The following is a 15,856-nucleotide window of genomic DNA, read 5'->3' on the forward strand; positions in this document are numbered from 1 at the left end:
AAAAATCGGACCAAAAACACATATGATGGTATGTATATCTGCATATTGTGATACTAAGTGTTGATTTATCATCTCTTATCATTTCTTTGGATATAAAAGGGCATTTTATTTACATTATTGAATTAACAATTGATTCATACAATCCATCTCATGGTTTGAAGATAACCATATATCAATTGGACTCCTCCTTTGAGATATCTGTTACCCTATATAAAGCAATGAATGTGCCATTACTGCTCACCACTGAGGAAGGATTGTAACATTTATGTTACTAAGGACTACAACCTTTTTATTAATCCTACGCAGAGGGTGTTACCCTACCCGCTCTAGGACCCGGTGATAAAGCACAAAGATTGCTTCCCGATCACATGGGACGCCATCTGACTCGGCCTGAAAACACAGCGGGGAATAGACTACACCACTGCGCAGACGTTAGGAGCGGTAACGTAACCTAAATGTTTTATACAACGCTCATATATACAAACATACTGCGCTATTGATTACCTCAGGATTTTTTGGACTTGTGGTCTAATACAGAGGATAACTGTAACATATGAAGAGGGTACTGTAAGATCCTCAGACATACTATTTTTCTACTAACAGGAAAGGAATCATCGGTGAAGTTACATGCAGCAGGGACTTTAATATTTCCTAACAAATACTAATTGCCATAAATAAGAAAGTAACTAATGGCGATTTGTATCTGATATACTCAATATAAAGTCACATCCATTGTGGTATTTTATAGGATGCAAGAATATCCGTACATCTGAATATATGATCTTGTGATATTTTTTGTTGATATATTGTACTTTTTTATATATATGATTGTTGCTCTTATTTGAGATACTTACTGATTACTAGCCCGTGCTCCATTGTAAATCACTACAAGGCAGTATCTCAAATATTAGGATATTTTTATTGTTCTTATTTTAGTTTTTTACAGGGTTTTATGTATATTAATAAATGTTGTAAATTTTTTTGGGCTTATGTCTATTCCATGCAGCACCAGATAGTGAGTGCCAACCATTATATATTATCTAAATCTAAATTCTGTATTGATTATAATTTTCTGATTTCCTGAATTACAGTACATTAAGGTAGGCAGTTTTAGTAGTAAGCAGATTTGCAAAAGTCTGTAACAGGCCACGTAATTACCATGTGCCATTTTAAAGGAGTTGTCCACTCTCTAATTATTTTCCAAAATGTGTTGGAAATAGCACATAAAGTAACTTACTAATATAATGTATGGAGAACATTAATGCCTCCATTGATTTGCACTATGCATGGTAGTGTGCAGACATTGCCTTTCCTTGACATGTACAGTCGTGGCCAAAAGTTTTGAGAATTAGATAAATATTGGAAATTGGAAAAGTTGCTGCTTAAGTTTTTATAATAGCAATTTGCATATACTCCAGAATGTAATGAAGAGTGATCAGATGAATTGCATAGTCCTTCTTTGCCATGAAAATTAACTTAATCCCAAAAAAAACTTTCCACTGCATTTCATTGCTGTCATTAAAGGACCTGCTGAGATCATTTCAGTAATCGTCTTGTTAACTCAGGTGAGAATGTTGACGAGCACAAGGCTGGAGATCATTATGTCAGGCTGATTGGGTTAAAATGGCAGACTTGACATGTTAAAAGGAGGGTGATGCTTGAAATCCTTGTTCTTCCATTGTTAACCATGGTGACCTGCAAAGAAACGCGTGCAGCCATCATTGCGTTGCATAAAAATGGCTTCACAGGATATTGTGGCTACTAAGATTGCACCTCAATCAACAATTTATAGGATCATCAAGAGCTTCAAGGAAAGAGGTTCAATTCTTGTTAAGAAGGCTTCAGGGCGTTCAAGAAAGTCCAGTAAGCGCCAGGATCGTCTCCTAAAGAGGATTCAGCTGTGGGATCGGAGTGCCACCAGTGCAGAGCTTGCTCAGGAATAGCAGCAGGCCGGTGTGAGCGCATCTGCACGCACAGTGAGGCGAAGACTTTTGGAAGATGGCCTGGTGTCAAGAAGGCCAGCAAAGAAGCCACTTCTCTCCAAAAAAAACACCAGGGACAGATTGATCTTCTGCAGAAAGTATGGTGAATGGACTGCTGAGGACTGGGGCAAAGTCATATTCTCCGATTAAGCCTCTTTCCGATTGTTTGGGGCATCTGGAAAAAGGCTTGTCCGGAGAAGAAAAGGTGAGCGCTACCATCAGTCCTGTGTCATGCCAACAGTAAAGCATCCTGAAACCATTCATGTGTGGGGTTGCTTCTCATCCAAGGGAGTGGGCTCACTCACAATTTTGCCCAAAAACACAGTTATGAATAAAGAATGGTACCAAAACACCCTCCAACAGCAACTTCTTCCAAAAATCCAACAACAGTTTGGTGAAGAACAATGCATTTTCCAGCACGATGGAGCACCGTGCCATAAAGCAAAAGTGATAACTAAGTGGCTCGGCGACATTTTGGGTCCATGGCCTGGAAACTCCCCAGATCTTAATCCCATTGAGAACTTGTGGTCAATCCTCAAGAGGCGGGTGGACAAACAAAAACCCACTAATTCTGACAAACTCCAAGAAGTGATTATGAAAGAATGGGTTGCTATCAGTCAGGAATTGGCCCAGAAGTTGATTGAGAGCATGCCAAGTCGAATTGCAGAGGTCCTGAAAAAGAAGGGCCAACACTGCAAATACTGACTCTTTGCATAAATGTCATGTAATTGTCGATAAAAGCCTTTGAAACGTATGAAGTGCCTGTGATTATATTTCACTACATCACAGAAACAACTGAAACAAAGATCTAAAAGCAGTTTAGCAGCAAACTTTGTGAAAACTAATATTTGTGTCATTCTCAAAACTTTTGGCCACGACTGTACACTGCAGTTCGGTGAAAGCCTCCGATGGACTGATCAGATCACATGACCCTCCATCAGTGGCCATGTTGGACCAGAACACCCTACAGCATGGAATGCAGACCTCTGTAACCCATCAGGCGGCTGTTTTGAAAGCAGAGAACCAGGGCAGGTGTTCTCTATATATTAGTAAGTTACTTTATGTGCTGTATCCAGAACATTTGGAAAATTATTGAACAGTGGTCAACCCCTTTAATACTGGTGTCTTCCTTTGTGGCTGAGGTGCCTAGGGCTCCTCCAAGTCACTGGGGCCCAGTCTTGCTTTTACTCTCCCCGTTCCACTCTCTGTAGCTTTGCCCTGGATGAGAAATATATGGCATTTCCAAGACATTGTTGATCTAAAAAGTAGGAAGAATCAAAGAGAGATGCAATGTACATGGGGCTTAATGACATATACACTAATTATGCATGTTCAACCATAGTGACTGGAATTGCCCTTTGACACAATAGGATTCACTAATAAACAACTGAGCTAACTCCCAAGGTTAATCTGTATATTAACAATTTAAAGAATGTGGGGCACATTTATTAAGACCGCATATTTAGACGCCAGTCTTAATTGTGCCTGCACTGGTGGAGGAAGCGCCAAAGTTATGTGGAGGAGCAGGCCTCTACATAACTTTGTCACTTCCTCCAGCAGGATGTGAGTTAATCTAAAATCTACTTGAGTTCCCTTGCTGGCGTAGACTTAAATAATTTTGTACGCCGATAACTGACATACAAAATGATGAATGAGACAGGCCTGCTGGACCAACCTCTTCCATGCTTCCTTTTTTTAAGACCTGTAGACAGGATAAGGGCACGAGCAGGGAAAAGGCGCAGATTTTGTTGCAAAATGGCTTGCGACAAAATCTGTGACTGATATACGCCACAAAAGTGGTGTATATCAGTACATAAATAGGCCCCTGTGTTTCTGTTTTAGACAATTATGGCATATACAGGATATCGCTTGGCTGTTTCTCTCATAAACTTCCATGGAGAGCAGATCATATGTGTGATTACCTCTTCATCCAGTCTTTGCAGAAGTCAGGTGGGATATGCCCTAAATGTCTAAGATGGGAAAACCCTTTAAGGATCATTCTGACATTTTTTTGTTTTTGTTTTATAGAATGTATCAATTGCCTACATTGGAATTTTTATTGGAGGAGATTATATATTTTCTTGGCTAAACTTCATAGGTTTAAATATTTGGTAAGTACCATGCATGTTTTATTATTACCAGCTCATTGCACCTAAATCACACTTTCCTATGTTTTTTGTTTTAATAAAAATCAAGGAATGTCCAATAATAGGCTCACTATGATATATGCAAAGATTTTGTAAAGTATAACCTCAATAGTGAAAAAAAAAACAGGACTTTTTAGAGTTTAAAATGTGAAGTCTAATGTTGGTTTGGTGTCCACATTCCTAGTCCGAGAAACAAACTAGATTGTATATAAAGAATCCACTTCCTACATTTTTTATCCTTCTATGGGTTTAACATCTATCAATATAGTTGGATCTTATTTTTTTTTAAAATTCTAACATGGAACTCATCGCATGTCTTGGCAGGTCAGTAATAACAACTTCATTAACTATTTATGTGTTCACATTTCAACTCAGAAGTACTGTTCTATCTAACATTTTTGATAAAAAGAATTCTCAAAATTATATATGACCCTAAAGGCCCTATTACACAGGCATATAGAGCAGACGCTTGTTGGGAAGGAAGTGTTCCCTTCCGTCAATCGCCTGTTCGCTAGAGGACGAGATCGCTGCATACTCAGTATAGGGATGAGCAATAGCTAATGCATCCCTATACTGTCTGTTTGCCGGCAGCAGAACGCCTATTATACGGTGTCATCTGCCACTGGCAAACCAGGATTTTTTAACATGTTAAAAGATCCTGATTACCTGATAAACGAGCGTTTGTATTAAATGGCGGCAGTATTACACTGCCAGATGATCGCTAATGAGCCTTCATATGAAGGCAATCATCTTAACAATATTCTGGGGTCATAGGATAGATTATGCATATCAGATCTGTGGGGGTCTGACACCTGGCACCTCTGTTTAGCTGTTAGAGGTGGCCATGGTGGTCCCATAAGTGCTGTGGCCTCCACTCAGCTTGCAACACTCAGCGCCATCCATTGGATAGCGGTTGTGCTTGGTATTGCAGTTCCGCCCCATTCACTTAAATTTGACCATAGGCTAGGTGACCGATGAATGTGATGTCACTGGCCTAGGAAGAGGCCATGGCACTCACAGTGGTCTCTTCAAACAGCTGATGGGTTGGGGCAGGAGTGGTACCCCCACTAATCAGATATTGACGATCTATCCTGAAGATAGGACATCAATATCAAAATCAATATCAAAATCTCAGACAAGACCTTTAAGTCTTGAAAATATTAGTATGTAATAAAATCATATTGTCATCTAATAAAAAAAGGTGTAAATCTAGAGTATATAAAAAAATTCTTCACATATGTTCTTCAGCTTCTAGATTTGTCAGTTTGCGGGCTATGGAGGCCTTGTGGGAACATCTTTTTACTGGAATGCATGTATTTTGGCTAAAAATCTTTTTTGTAATTGAGTTTTATTAAAAAATATCAGCTGAATATGCATAATATGCATCCATAGCTTTCGCATGCACTTAGTAATTTGTACACTTACTTCAGTTCAGTAATGGTTCAACATGGAACAGAACCAAAAATCTAAAAATATACTTACGCCCAGGGCCGGTACAAGGCAGGGGCCGAAGGAGCGGGTGCCCTGGGCGCTACCATTTGCGGACAGGAGGGGGGCGCAGGTGAAGTGCCAGCCACGGCCCCCCCTACATCATGCTGTGCCCCCCCATGTGCCCCCCCAACTAAAATGACCCCCCCCCCAAGTGAGCAGCCGCCGCCGGGCACAGGGAGATGAGCGCTTCCATTGCGCTCATCTCCATTGTAAACTGTCTGTGCCAGCGGAGGTGCAGGGGAGGGAGAGGCGTGTCCCTTCCCTTTCCTCTGATAGGCTGCAGGCAGGCACCGAAGTGGAGGAGAGGCCCCGCCCCCTAATTACTCCTGTTTACCTTTCTAAAGCTAAAGGACCTTTGATGATGTCATCACAGGTCCTGTAAGGGAACTGCACAGTGTAAAGTGTAGTTCCCAGGTTAGAACAGTGCATCTGCCAGGACCTGTGATGACATCATCTTCAACATCACAGGTCCTGCAGAATCTAGCAAAGCAACTGCACCAAAAATGGTGTAGTTCCTAGGTTTCAAAGGTACATCTGCCAGGACCTGTGATGACATCATCACAGGTCCTTCAACCCCTAACAGCAAGTATTAAAAGTTCACAAGCAGCTCTGTATTGATCCATACAGACTGGAATGGAGAGGTAAGAGGAGGTCCTCCACTTTTCATCATTTACCCCCCCCCCCTCCATGCCCTGTTTTTACTCATTGCTCACTCATGTATACTACTTCAGACAGTTACCACTACCTCATGTACCTCACAGTGACTATAATGCATAACTGACCACATATTTCTATAAACACTGCATCTACAGTATTATACCTTCTATGTGTCACATCAATACACTGCTCTGTATATATATATATATATATATATATATATATATACACACACATACATGCACACACACTGCATATATTACACAGTATTATACATGCAATATGTACAGATATATAGTATATACCGCAGTGCACTGATATGTGAGGTATGAGGTATAATAGATGCTGTGTGTACAGATATCAGTACACTTCTGTATATACTATATATGTGAGGTACGAGGTATAATAGATGCAGTGTGTACAGATATATAGTATATACAGCAGTGTACTGATATGTGAGGTACGAGGTGTCAATACACTGCTGTATTTACTATATACCTGTACACACTGCATCTATTATACCTCGTACCTCACATATTACACTACTGTATATACTGTATACACTGCATATATTATACCCCGTACCTCACATATCAGTACACTGCTGTATATACTATATACCTGTACACACTGCATCTATTATACCCTGTACCTCACATATCAGAACACTAGGGAATATACTATATACCTGTACACACTGCATCTATTATACCGCGTACCTCACATAACTGTACACTGCTGTATATAATATACATCTGCATCTATTATACCTCTTTTGTGTGCCAGGGCTGTTTTGTAATCCCATTCCGGCCCTGATGGCATAAATTATAAAACGCAGCAGCAAGAATAGTTCATGGAACAAAGGGAGGGGCTATAAAAGGGGAATGGGGGCCCAATTTAGATTCCTGCTATGGGGCCCAGTGATTTTTATGTACGCCCCTGGCTGCAGGCACTAGGCCGGCAGCCTATCAGAGGCCGGCGCAATGACGTCATCGTGCCGCCTGAGCCTTACATTACAGCGTGGGACACAGGAAGAGGCTGCATCGCATCGCTGACACTTAGGTAAGTATAAGTGTTTTTTTTTTTGTTTTTTTTTACAATAGTGTTACTGGCACATTGGGGGGGCTTATTACAAAACTGGCACATGATGATGGGGGGGAACTTTATAGTGTCTGTGACTTTCAAAGTCCCACAGTCCTTTGTTCTATTGCTTTAAGTATATTCTTGTTTTGAAACAACATTGATTCTTTCTTAAAAACGGGGGGGGGGGGGGGGGGGGGGGGCGCAGTTTGCCATCTTCGCCCTGGGCACCAAATGGCCTTGTCCCAGCCCGGCTTACGCCAGCTGAATCAGCATGATGAAAATCTAGTGCAAGGGCTCCATTTCAGTAAACGTAACATCTCCAAAAGTAATTGTCCAGCACTTGGAAATCATGATGACTTCATTCACATAGATATCTATGTCATAAATAAGATTGGTTGACAATCAAAATGCGTTGCCTGGGCTACGGTATGCCACTGGAGAGATTTTTATCTGCTATGTGAATAAAGTTGCCATGATTTTAATTTCCGAGTGCTAGACAATTACTTTTGAACAGAACCAGAATACCATAGATCAGGCATGCTCAAACTGTGGCCCTCCAGCTGTTGCAAAACTACAACTCCCAGGATGCCCGAACAGCCTACAGCTATCAGCCTACAGCAGGGCATTGTGGGAGTTGTAGTTTTACAACAGCTGGAGGGCCGCAGGTTGAGCATGCCTGCCATAGATGATCAACATAACATTCCTTTGAGCAGAAAGCTCCAGTCTTCAAACAAGTGCAAACTTTTATTAAAAAAAAAACACACAACCTGCATACATACACAAGCATTTTAATTAATCTCTTCACAATCAATGAACGTGCATGCATGCCTTTGGTTGTTAAGGAAAGTATGGAGCAGGCTAACAAGCTTAGGCCAATCCATACATGGCGGATGCTGGCTGTTACGCAGCTAACACATACGGTACATCCAGTTGCCTCTCAACCCATTCATTTAGCAAACAGGCAACAGTGACTACAGCATCTGACCGGTTAGACAAAGAGAGTGCACACCCTCTGTCCTCTGATCAGCAACCAGAAACACAATTGTGGGGTGACTATTGTTTGCAATGGTTGCCGGGGACATTCTGAAGTCTGCCAGACCTGCCATGTTATGGCTGCTATTAACTTGGGCCTCTGGTAGCATATAATAGAATACTGGTAAAATAGTTATTCTCAGCAATGCAGGAGTACTGCTGTGCAGCCATACAAGATATCAAACTATCTGAGTTTCAAGTCCCAAAATTGGATTAATAAAAAAAAGTAAAAAATCAGCTGAATAAAGTTTATAAAAATCTTAAAAAGGAAAATATTAAAATAAAAAACCCTTTTCCCACTTCTCATATACCGTACATGGTATCGCCATGTCTGAAATATTAAAAAATAATTTATGACAGCATAGGGAAAATAGTCATAGGGAAAAAGGGAGAATAGTCATTTTTGGTCACCTTGACCAGGAAATAAAATGATATTGATAAAAATACAGCTCATCTTGCAAAAAACAAACAAAAAAAACAGCATTCACATAGCTGTCTGTTAATAGAAAAAAGGCATAATTGTGAGTTTCCCATGTTTACCCTACAAATGATTTTTTTTCTCATAATTTCTCAATGCATTGTATAACCCATTAAAAGGTACTACATCCGTCTAAAAAATACATAAAAAAAAGTTATTATTCCTTGAATGCAGGGAAAAAATGAAAACATTCCCCCCAAAATTTGCTTGGTCCTTAAGAGTTTATTAACATCTATGTCCACCATTGCAATCAATTTTTGTATCATTCCAACACTAGTGATTTTTATTGTAACTGCTTTTGTCTGTCCTCTCCTTTTTGCTAGTAATGTACATTTTGTAGCAAGTAGGCCACCGAAAGGGACTATGACTACAGGATCAGACTACTCTGGGATCGTTTTTAGTCTGTAACTTTATGTTGTCATCATTTTCTAATCATCATTCTTTATTACTCAAGCAGCCAGTTTATTCACATTTTAAAGATTATTAGTAGAGACTACTTTTCTAGGGTCAATTCAGTTCTGAAGTGACTTTGAGGGCATAGGTGATAGAAACCCCTATAAATGACCCCAACAATTTTTTTTATATTTTCTCAGTACATAATATAAACCATTTAATGGTTCCATTAAAAAGTACAAGTAGTAAGAAGGGCACAGAAAGGGAATATGACCACAGGATGTTGGTAGTCTGTAACCATGAAGACACATGGGTAAGCACAGGAGCTGTAGACAGATGTTTTCAATTAACACCATTTGTACAAAGTTGCTTTCTTTTCTATTTTTAACGCAGTAAAAAAATGGTTGCAAAGGTGGACATACCATTTAAGAAAAAAAATTATATTTCCTATCACCTACAGTATGTGAACAGTACACTGAATAACTGGATGCTGGTTTATTTATCCATAGAACATTATCCTTAAGACTGGGTTTATACATTGTGGTTTTTACATAGTAAGGTTGATGTCACACTTCCGTTATTTGGTCTGTTGTTTCCATAAGTTATTGTGAGCCAGAACCAGTAGTGAAGCCTCCGCAATAACATAGGTTATAAGCCTGAAATAAGACATCTGTCCATCCAGTTCAGCCTGTTATCCAGCAATTTGATCCAGAGGAAGGCAAAAAAAACAACAACCCTGTGAGGTAGAAGACAAAAAGAGTTTTCTCACTTTAGGGGAAAAAATTCCTCTTGACTCCAATCAGAGTAACTCCTTGGATCAACAACCATCTCTAGTAGCTATGGCCTGTAATATTATTACACTCCAGAAATACATCCAGGCCCCTCTTGAATTCCTTTATTGAACTCACCATCACTACCTCCTCAGGCAGAGAGTTCCATAGTCTCACTGCTCTTACAGTAAAGAATACTCTTCTATGTTTGTGTGGAAACCTTCTTTCCTCCAGACGCAGAGGATGTCCCATTGTCACAGTCACAGTCCTGGGAATAAATAGATGATGGGAGAGATCTCTGTACTGACCCCTTATATATTTATACATAATTATTAGATCTCGCCTTAGTTGTCTTTTTTCTAAAGGGAATAACCCTAATTGTGATAATCTTTTTGTGCACTGTAGTCCCCCCATTCCTGTTATTACTTATTACCCCTTCTCTGAACCCTGTCCAGCTCTGCTATGTCTGCCTTGTTCACAGGAGCCCAGAACTGTACACAGTACACCATGTGTGGTCTGACTAGTGATTTGTAAAGTGGCAGAACAATGTTCTCATCACAGGCATATATGCCCCTTTTGATGCAACTCATTATCTTATTTGCCTTCGCAGCAGCTGCCTGACACTGGTTTCTGTTCACTAAAATTCCTAAGTCATTTTCCTTGTCAGTGTTACCCAGTGTTTTACCATTTGGTCCATCTGTAGCAGTATACTGTTCTCTTTTGTGTTAATTACATTATGGAAATAAGGGTCTGTCTATGACCTTACTTAATTCTCTTAGGATACGGGGGTGTATGCCATCTGGACCTGGTGATTTGTCTATTTTAATCTTTTAAAGACACAGCTGCACTTCCTACTGGGTCAGACAGTAAAAATGCAACAAAAACGTTATTGTATAGACTGAGTGAGTGCATTTAACGGCTTTTTTATGGTGAAACATGTTATATAAATGTGTTTCACTTGAAATAACTGTGTGGGGAATTATTGCATTGCAAAGCGACAGCAATTGCTATGGGCAGATTGGCTATAGACACTACAGGGAAATTTCAGGCCTCCTATTGGCCATTAGCGATGCACATAAAGATCTGAAGCTCTCAGCATTATTTAATGTAGGTGCATCAGGCACTTGTGCACTTGGCCAGTGGCTGCAGGTGCCCTCCTGAATTCAAAGATAGTAGCGTCCTCAGGATGATGATACAGCTTCATATTGTGGGGTGGGTATTTTCTGCTGCACTGTGGTATTTGGCTCTGCTGATGCAGTACTTAGTGCCGCACTAAGGTATCTGGTTCTACTAGGGCAGTATTTTGTCCTGCAGTACGGTATTGCTGGCCCCGCCTACTTATATTGGCCCACCTTCTGTCAAATTGGACTAGGGTGGCCACTGGCTTCACCCCAGAAATCCGCACCTCTCCGACCACGCCCCCAAATGGCTAAAACATACCCCCAGTTCAGTGAAGCCAAGCCCCAATCGTCGGCCGAAAAAGAGGGTGGGGGGGAGAACTTTCTGACGGGAAGGTGAGCTAAGGGCAGCCGGGGTGCTTCTCTCCCCCTCAATCAGCCACAGGGAGCCATGTTTGCCTGCTCTAGGGACTGACTGGGGGGTGAGAGAAGCCTCAGTCAGTTAATATGTTGCTGCAGCTCACACTCAGATACTGTAGCACAGTGCTACTGTCTGAATGTGAGCTATTGAAAAGGAGGACATCCCTGCGTCCATCCAGGACAGTTTGAAAGCCGGACTGTCCAGCCTAAAACCGGACATCTAGCCACCCTAATTTGGACCCTCACACAACATGAGGCAACTTTTTTCTAGGGCCACTTTAATTTCCTAGTCCGCCCCTGGCAATTGTGGTAAAAATTGACATGGTTTTAACAATACAGTTTTTGTTGTGGTTTTTACAGTGACAAATATAAAAAGCAACATGTAAACCCAGCCTTAGACCTGGGCTGCTTGAAGCATTTAGCAATGCTACTTATTACTTACAGCTTTACTACACAAGACAGAATATAATGCAGTGGCTCAGATTTACCAATCCTATACATTATCTAATCTTAGGATTATCTAATCATCATTATCTAATCATTATCTAATCATTATCTAATCTTAGGATGTCTAGATCATGCTCGATGATAAATGTGGTGCTGGGCTAGAAACTTTGTCTAACAACTATTGGTTGGCCTACTTTACTCTAACAACTATTGGTTGGACAGAATTTTATACCAGATTTAAAGCACAGTTTTGGCACATGGTGCATCTTAGGCCATATGCCCTTTCCAGTGAAGCTTGGTATCCTTCCTGTTACCCCCACCCTGTTTTTGAAAAAATGTTGCCCTAAATTGTGGCACTTTTTAGACAATTTCTAGGTGCAGACACAATAGTAAATTTAGGCTAATGTATTTAGTTTGCACCTGTAGCTTAATAGTAAAGATGGCTTCTTTGCTGAACTTCAACAAGAAATTTGGTTCATTACAAATTACTTTGCCATGAATCTCTTTCCAGACGCAAAGATGGGGAATGAGTATTGCGTGCCCCCCCTGTCATTTAACCCCTAAGATGCCATGTTCAACACTGATTGTTGCATCTGTGAATCACAATAAACTGTTCGAGGGTTAATCAGGGGTTCAAAAAAATTATAATACACCCCTCATCCGCTTGCTCGCAGAGAGGCCTACAACACCATATGCTAAGAGAATTAAAGTGGTATTCCCATCACAGACAATGGGGGCATATCGCTAGGATGTCCTTATTGTCTGATAGGTGCGTGTTCCACCTCTGGGACCCACACTGAGAATGGAGCGGCGAAGGTGGTGGTGGGTGCACTGCACTGCGCAGGCGCAGCCGCAGCCGCCCTCCATTCATTTCTATACGGCCGTGGAAAATAGCCAATCGCTGGCTTGCTATAAACTGACTGCAGGCCCTGGAAACAGCTGTTAACAAGCTTTAGTAGGCAGGGGATAGGATAGCTCGATAGACTTCATAATCTCTCAGCTGTGTGCTCTGTGTGTTTGTAAGTTGTGTACTGGGGTGGGCTCCCCAGGATACAGTTAAAGGGATTCTGTTATGACATTTGAGGCCTATAACCTAAACATATGGCCAGGTCCCTACTAATACCCTGAATCCGAAACTGACCTTATTAAATGTGCCTGTGGCTCTATTAGCATATAAAACAGGTTTTTATAACCTGTCACTCACGTACCAAATGTCTCACTCCGACTAGAAATCCCCGCCCTCCCTTTCAATAGAGCCGCCTACCTCACCTCATCGCCGCCTCCCTCACCTCAGCGCCGCCTCCGAAATCGTCCGCTCTCCTCAGCCAGATCCCGCGCGTGCGCACTAGGTATAACCTGATGCGCCCGTGCGGACTCCTGGCAGCGGCCTCGTTGTGCGAAGTGCGCATGCGCCGGCTGGCGCACTTCGCTCAAACCTGCTTTGAACGCCCTATTGCAGCCATCCAACCTCTTACAGTCAGGTGCAAAGCTGTTTGGAGGTTCGGAGCGCACAGGCTGCTTTTCTACGGAGGCTCCCTTTTGATCTATTTCTAGTTATACCTAGTGCGCACACGTGGGATCTGGCTGAGGAGAGCGGACGATTTTGGAGGCGGCGCTGAGGTGAGGGAGGCGGCGATGAGGTGAGGTAGGCGGCTCTATTGAAAGGGAGGGTGGCGATTTCTAGTCGGAAGGCGGCTGCAGCCGGGCACCCTGCATGATGAGACGTCCCCTTGGACACATTTGGTACGTGAGTGACAGGTTATAAAAACCTGTTTTATATGCTAATAGAGCCACAGGCACATTTAATAAGGTCAGTTTCGGATTCAGGGTATTAGTAGGGACCTGGCCATATGTTTAGGTTATAGGCCTCAAATTTCATGACAGAATCCCTTTAAGTCACGAAGGAGGAAAGCAACCCCAACACCAGCTTTTGCCAAAACAGAATTTTACTTAAATGTGGCAATAAACGCAACCACAAATGCTGAGAACATATAATTAATTTACATACACCCAACCAGAAGGCTGAGACCCTTGTGCTGCACAGCACGGCGCCCTCCGATGGATGAAGGAAAAAAGTGAAGTCATTTTCCTGCTGGGGGGCACAACTAAGCTGCCACACCTTGCCTGTTATTCCCCTAAAAACAAGAATCACTGTATGGGTGTGTATTGCAGGCTATCCTGCGGTGCAGCACAACAGCTTACAATCTTAACAAGTTCAACAGTATTCCCCCTCCCATAACTGGTCTTTTAGCACGTGCCTGAGTATTCCTCCTGAGCAAGAGAACGCCAGCCTGGCTTGAGTTTGTGAGAATTTTATCATCTCCCCAATGTGAAATGTCGCTTTAAGTTTTAAAGTCCTTGAAATGAACAGGAGTAACACTTGTGGCCTGACACAAACAGAAACCCTAACTAACTAACTAACTAACTAACTACAGGCCTGGTCTCAGTCTCTAGGTGCCAACTCTGTGATGAGATGCGTGCACGATCTTACCGACCCGGGTCTGCTTTGCATCCACTGGTGACTCTGAACAAAACAAACGTCTCTCCAACAAGCATGCGGTACCACAGTGTGTGTTGCTTTGTTCCTCTGCTCTCATCAGCGTTCCTGGCAGCAATCCTCCTTCCTCTGCACAGGATCAGGGTCTTGGACACGATCAGCTTCGCTTAGCTGCAGCTCTGGTATCTGAGGGATGCTCCCACACCTGGATGCCGTCTGATTCTCTGCTCACACAGTTCCTTAGTTTTCACCTCCCTCTAAGAAGGCTGCTCTGTCTTTCTCTTCCTCTCCAGGCTCTGTGTGTAACTCCACCTCTTATGAATATGGAGATATACACTCACCTATAGAATTATTAGGAACACCTGTTCTATTTCTCATTAATGCAATTATCTAGTCAACCAATCACATGGCAGTTGCTTCAATGCATTTAGGGGTGTGGTCCTGGTCAAGACAATCTCCTGAACTCCAAACTGAATGTCAGAATGGGAAAGAAAGGTGATTTAAGCAATTTTGAGCGTGGCATGGTTGTTGGTGCCAGACGGGCCGGTCTGAGTATTTCACAATCTGCTCAGTTACTGGGATTTTCACGCACAACCATTTCTAGGGTTTACAAAGAATGGTGTGAAAAGGGAAAAACATCCAGTATGCGGCAGTCCTGTGGGCAAAAATGCCTTGTGGATGCTAGAGGTCAGAGGAGAATGGGCCGACTGATTCAAGCTGATAGAAGAGCAATGTTGACTGAAATAACCACTCGTTACAACCGAGGTATGCAGCAAAGCATTTGTGAAGCCACAACACGCACAACCTTGAGGCGAATGGGCTACAACAGCAGAAGACCCCACCGGGTACCACTCATCTCCACTACAAATAGAAAAAAGAGGCTACAATTTGCACGAGCTCACCAAAATTGGACTGTTGAAGACTGGAAAAATGTTGCCTGGTCTGATGAGTCTCGATTTCTGTTGAGACATTCAAATGGTAGAGTCCGAATTTGGCGTAAACAGAATGATAACATGTACCCATCCTCTGATGGCTACTTCCAGCAGGATAATGCACCATGTCACAAAGCTCGAATCATTTCAAATTGGTTTCTTGAACATGACAATGAGTTCACTGTACTAAAATGGCCCCCACAGTCACCAGATCTCAACCCAATAGAGCATCTTTGGGATGTGGTGGAACGGGAGCTTCGTGCCCTGGATGTGCATCCCTCAAATCTCCATCAACTGCAAGATGCTATCCTATCAATATGGGCCAACATTTCTAAAGAATTCTATCAGCACCTTGTTGAATCAATGCCACGTAGAATTAAGGCTTTTCTGAAGGCAAAAGGGGGTCCAA

General features: G+C 42.1%; 1 protein-coding gene across 2 annotated transcripts in view; it reads left to right on the forward strand.

The window, feature by feature from the left end:
- Nucleotides 1–15,856, forward strand: part of SLC35D2 (solute carrier family 35 member D2) — a 92,139-nt gene that overhangs the window by 56,994 nt on the left and 19,289 nt on the right. For both annotated transcript variants that reach the window (XM_040416982.1, XM_040416984.1), the window contains one exon: nucleotides 4,011–4,093. In XM_040416982.1, coding sequence (XP_040272916.1) covers nucleotides 4,011–4,093 — 83 coding nt within the window. The remainder of the gene's footprint in view (nucleotides 1–4,010; nucleotides 4,094–15,856) is intronic.

This window comes from Bufo bufo, chromosome 2, assembly GCF_905171765.1.
Source record: "Bufo bufo chromosome 2, aBufBuf1.1, whole genome shotgun sequence".
Classification (NCBI taxonomy): Eukaryota; Metazoa; Chordata; class Amphibia; order Anura; family Bufonidae; genus Bufo; species Bufo bufo.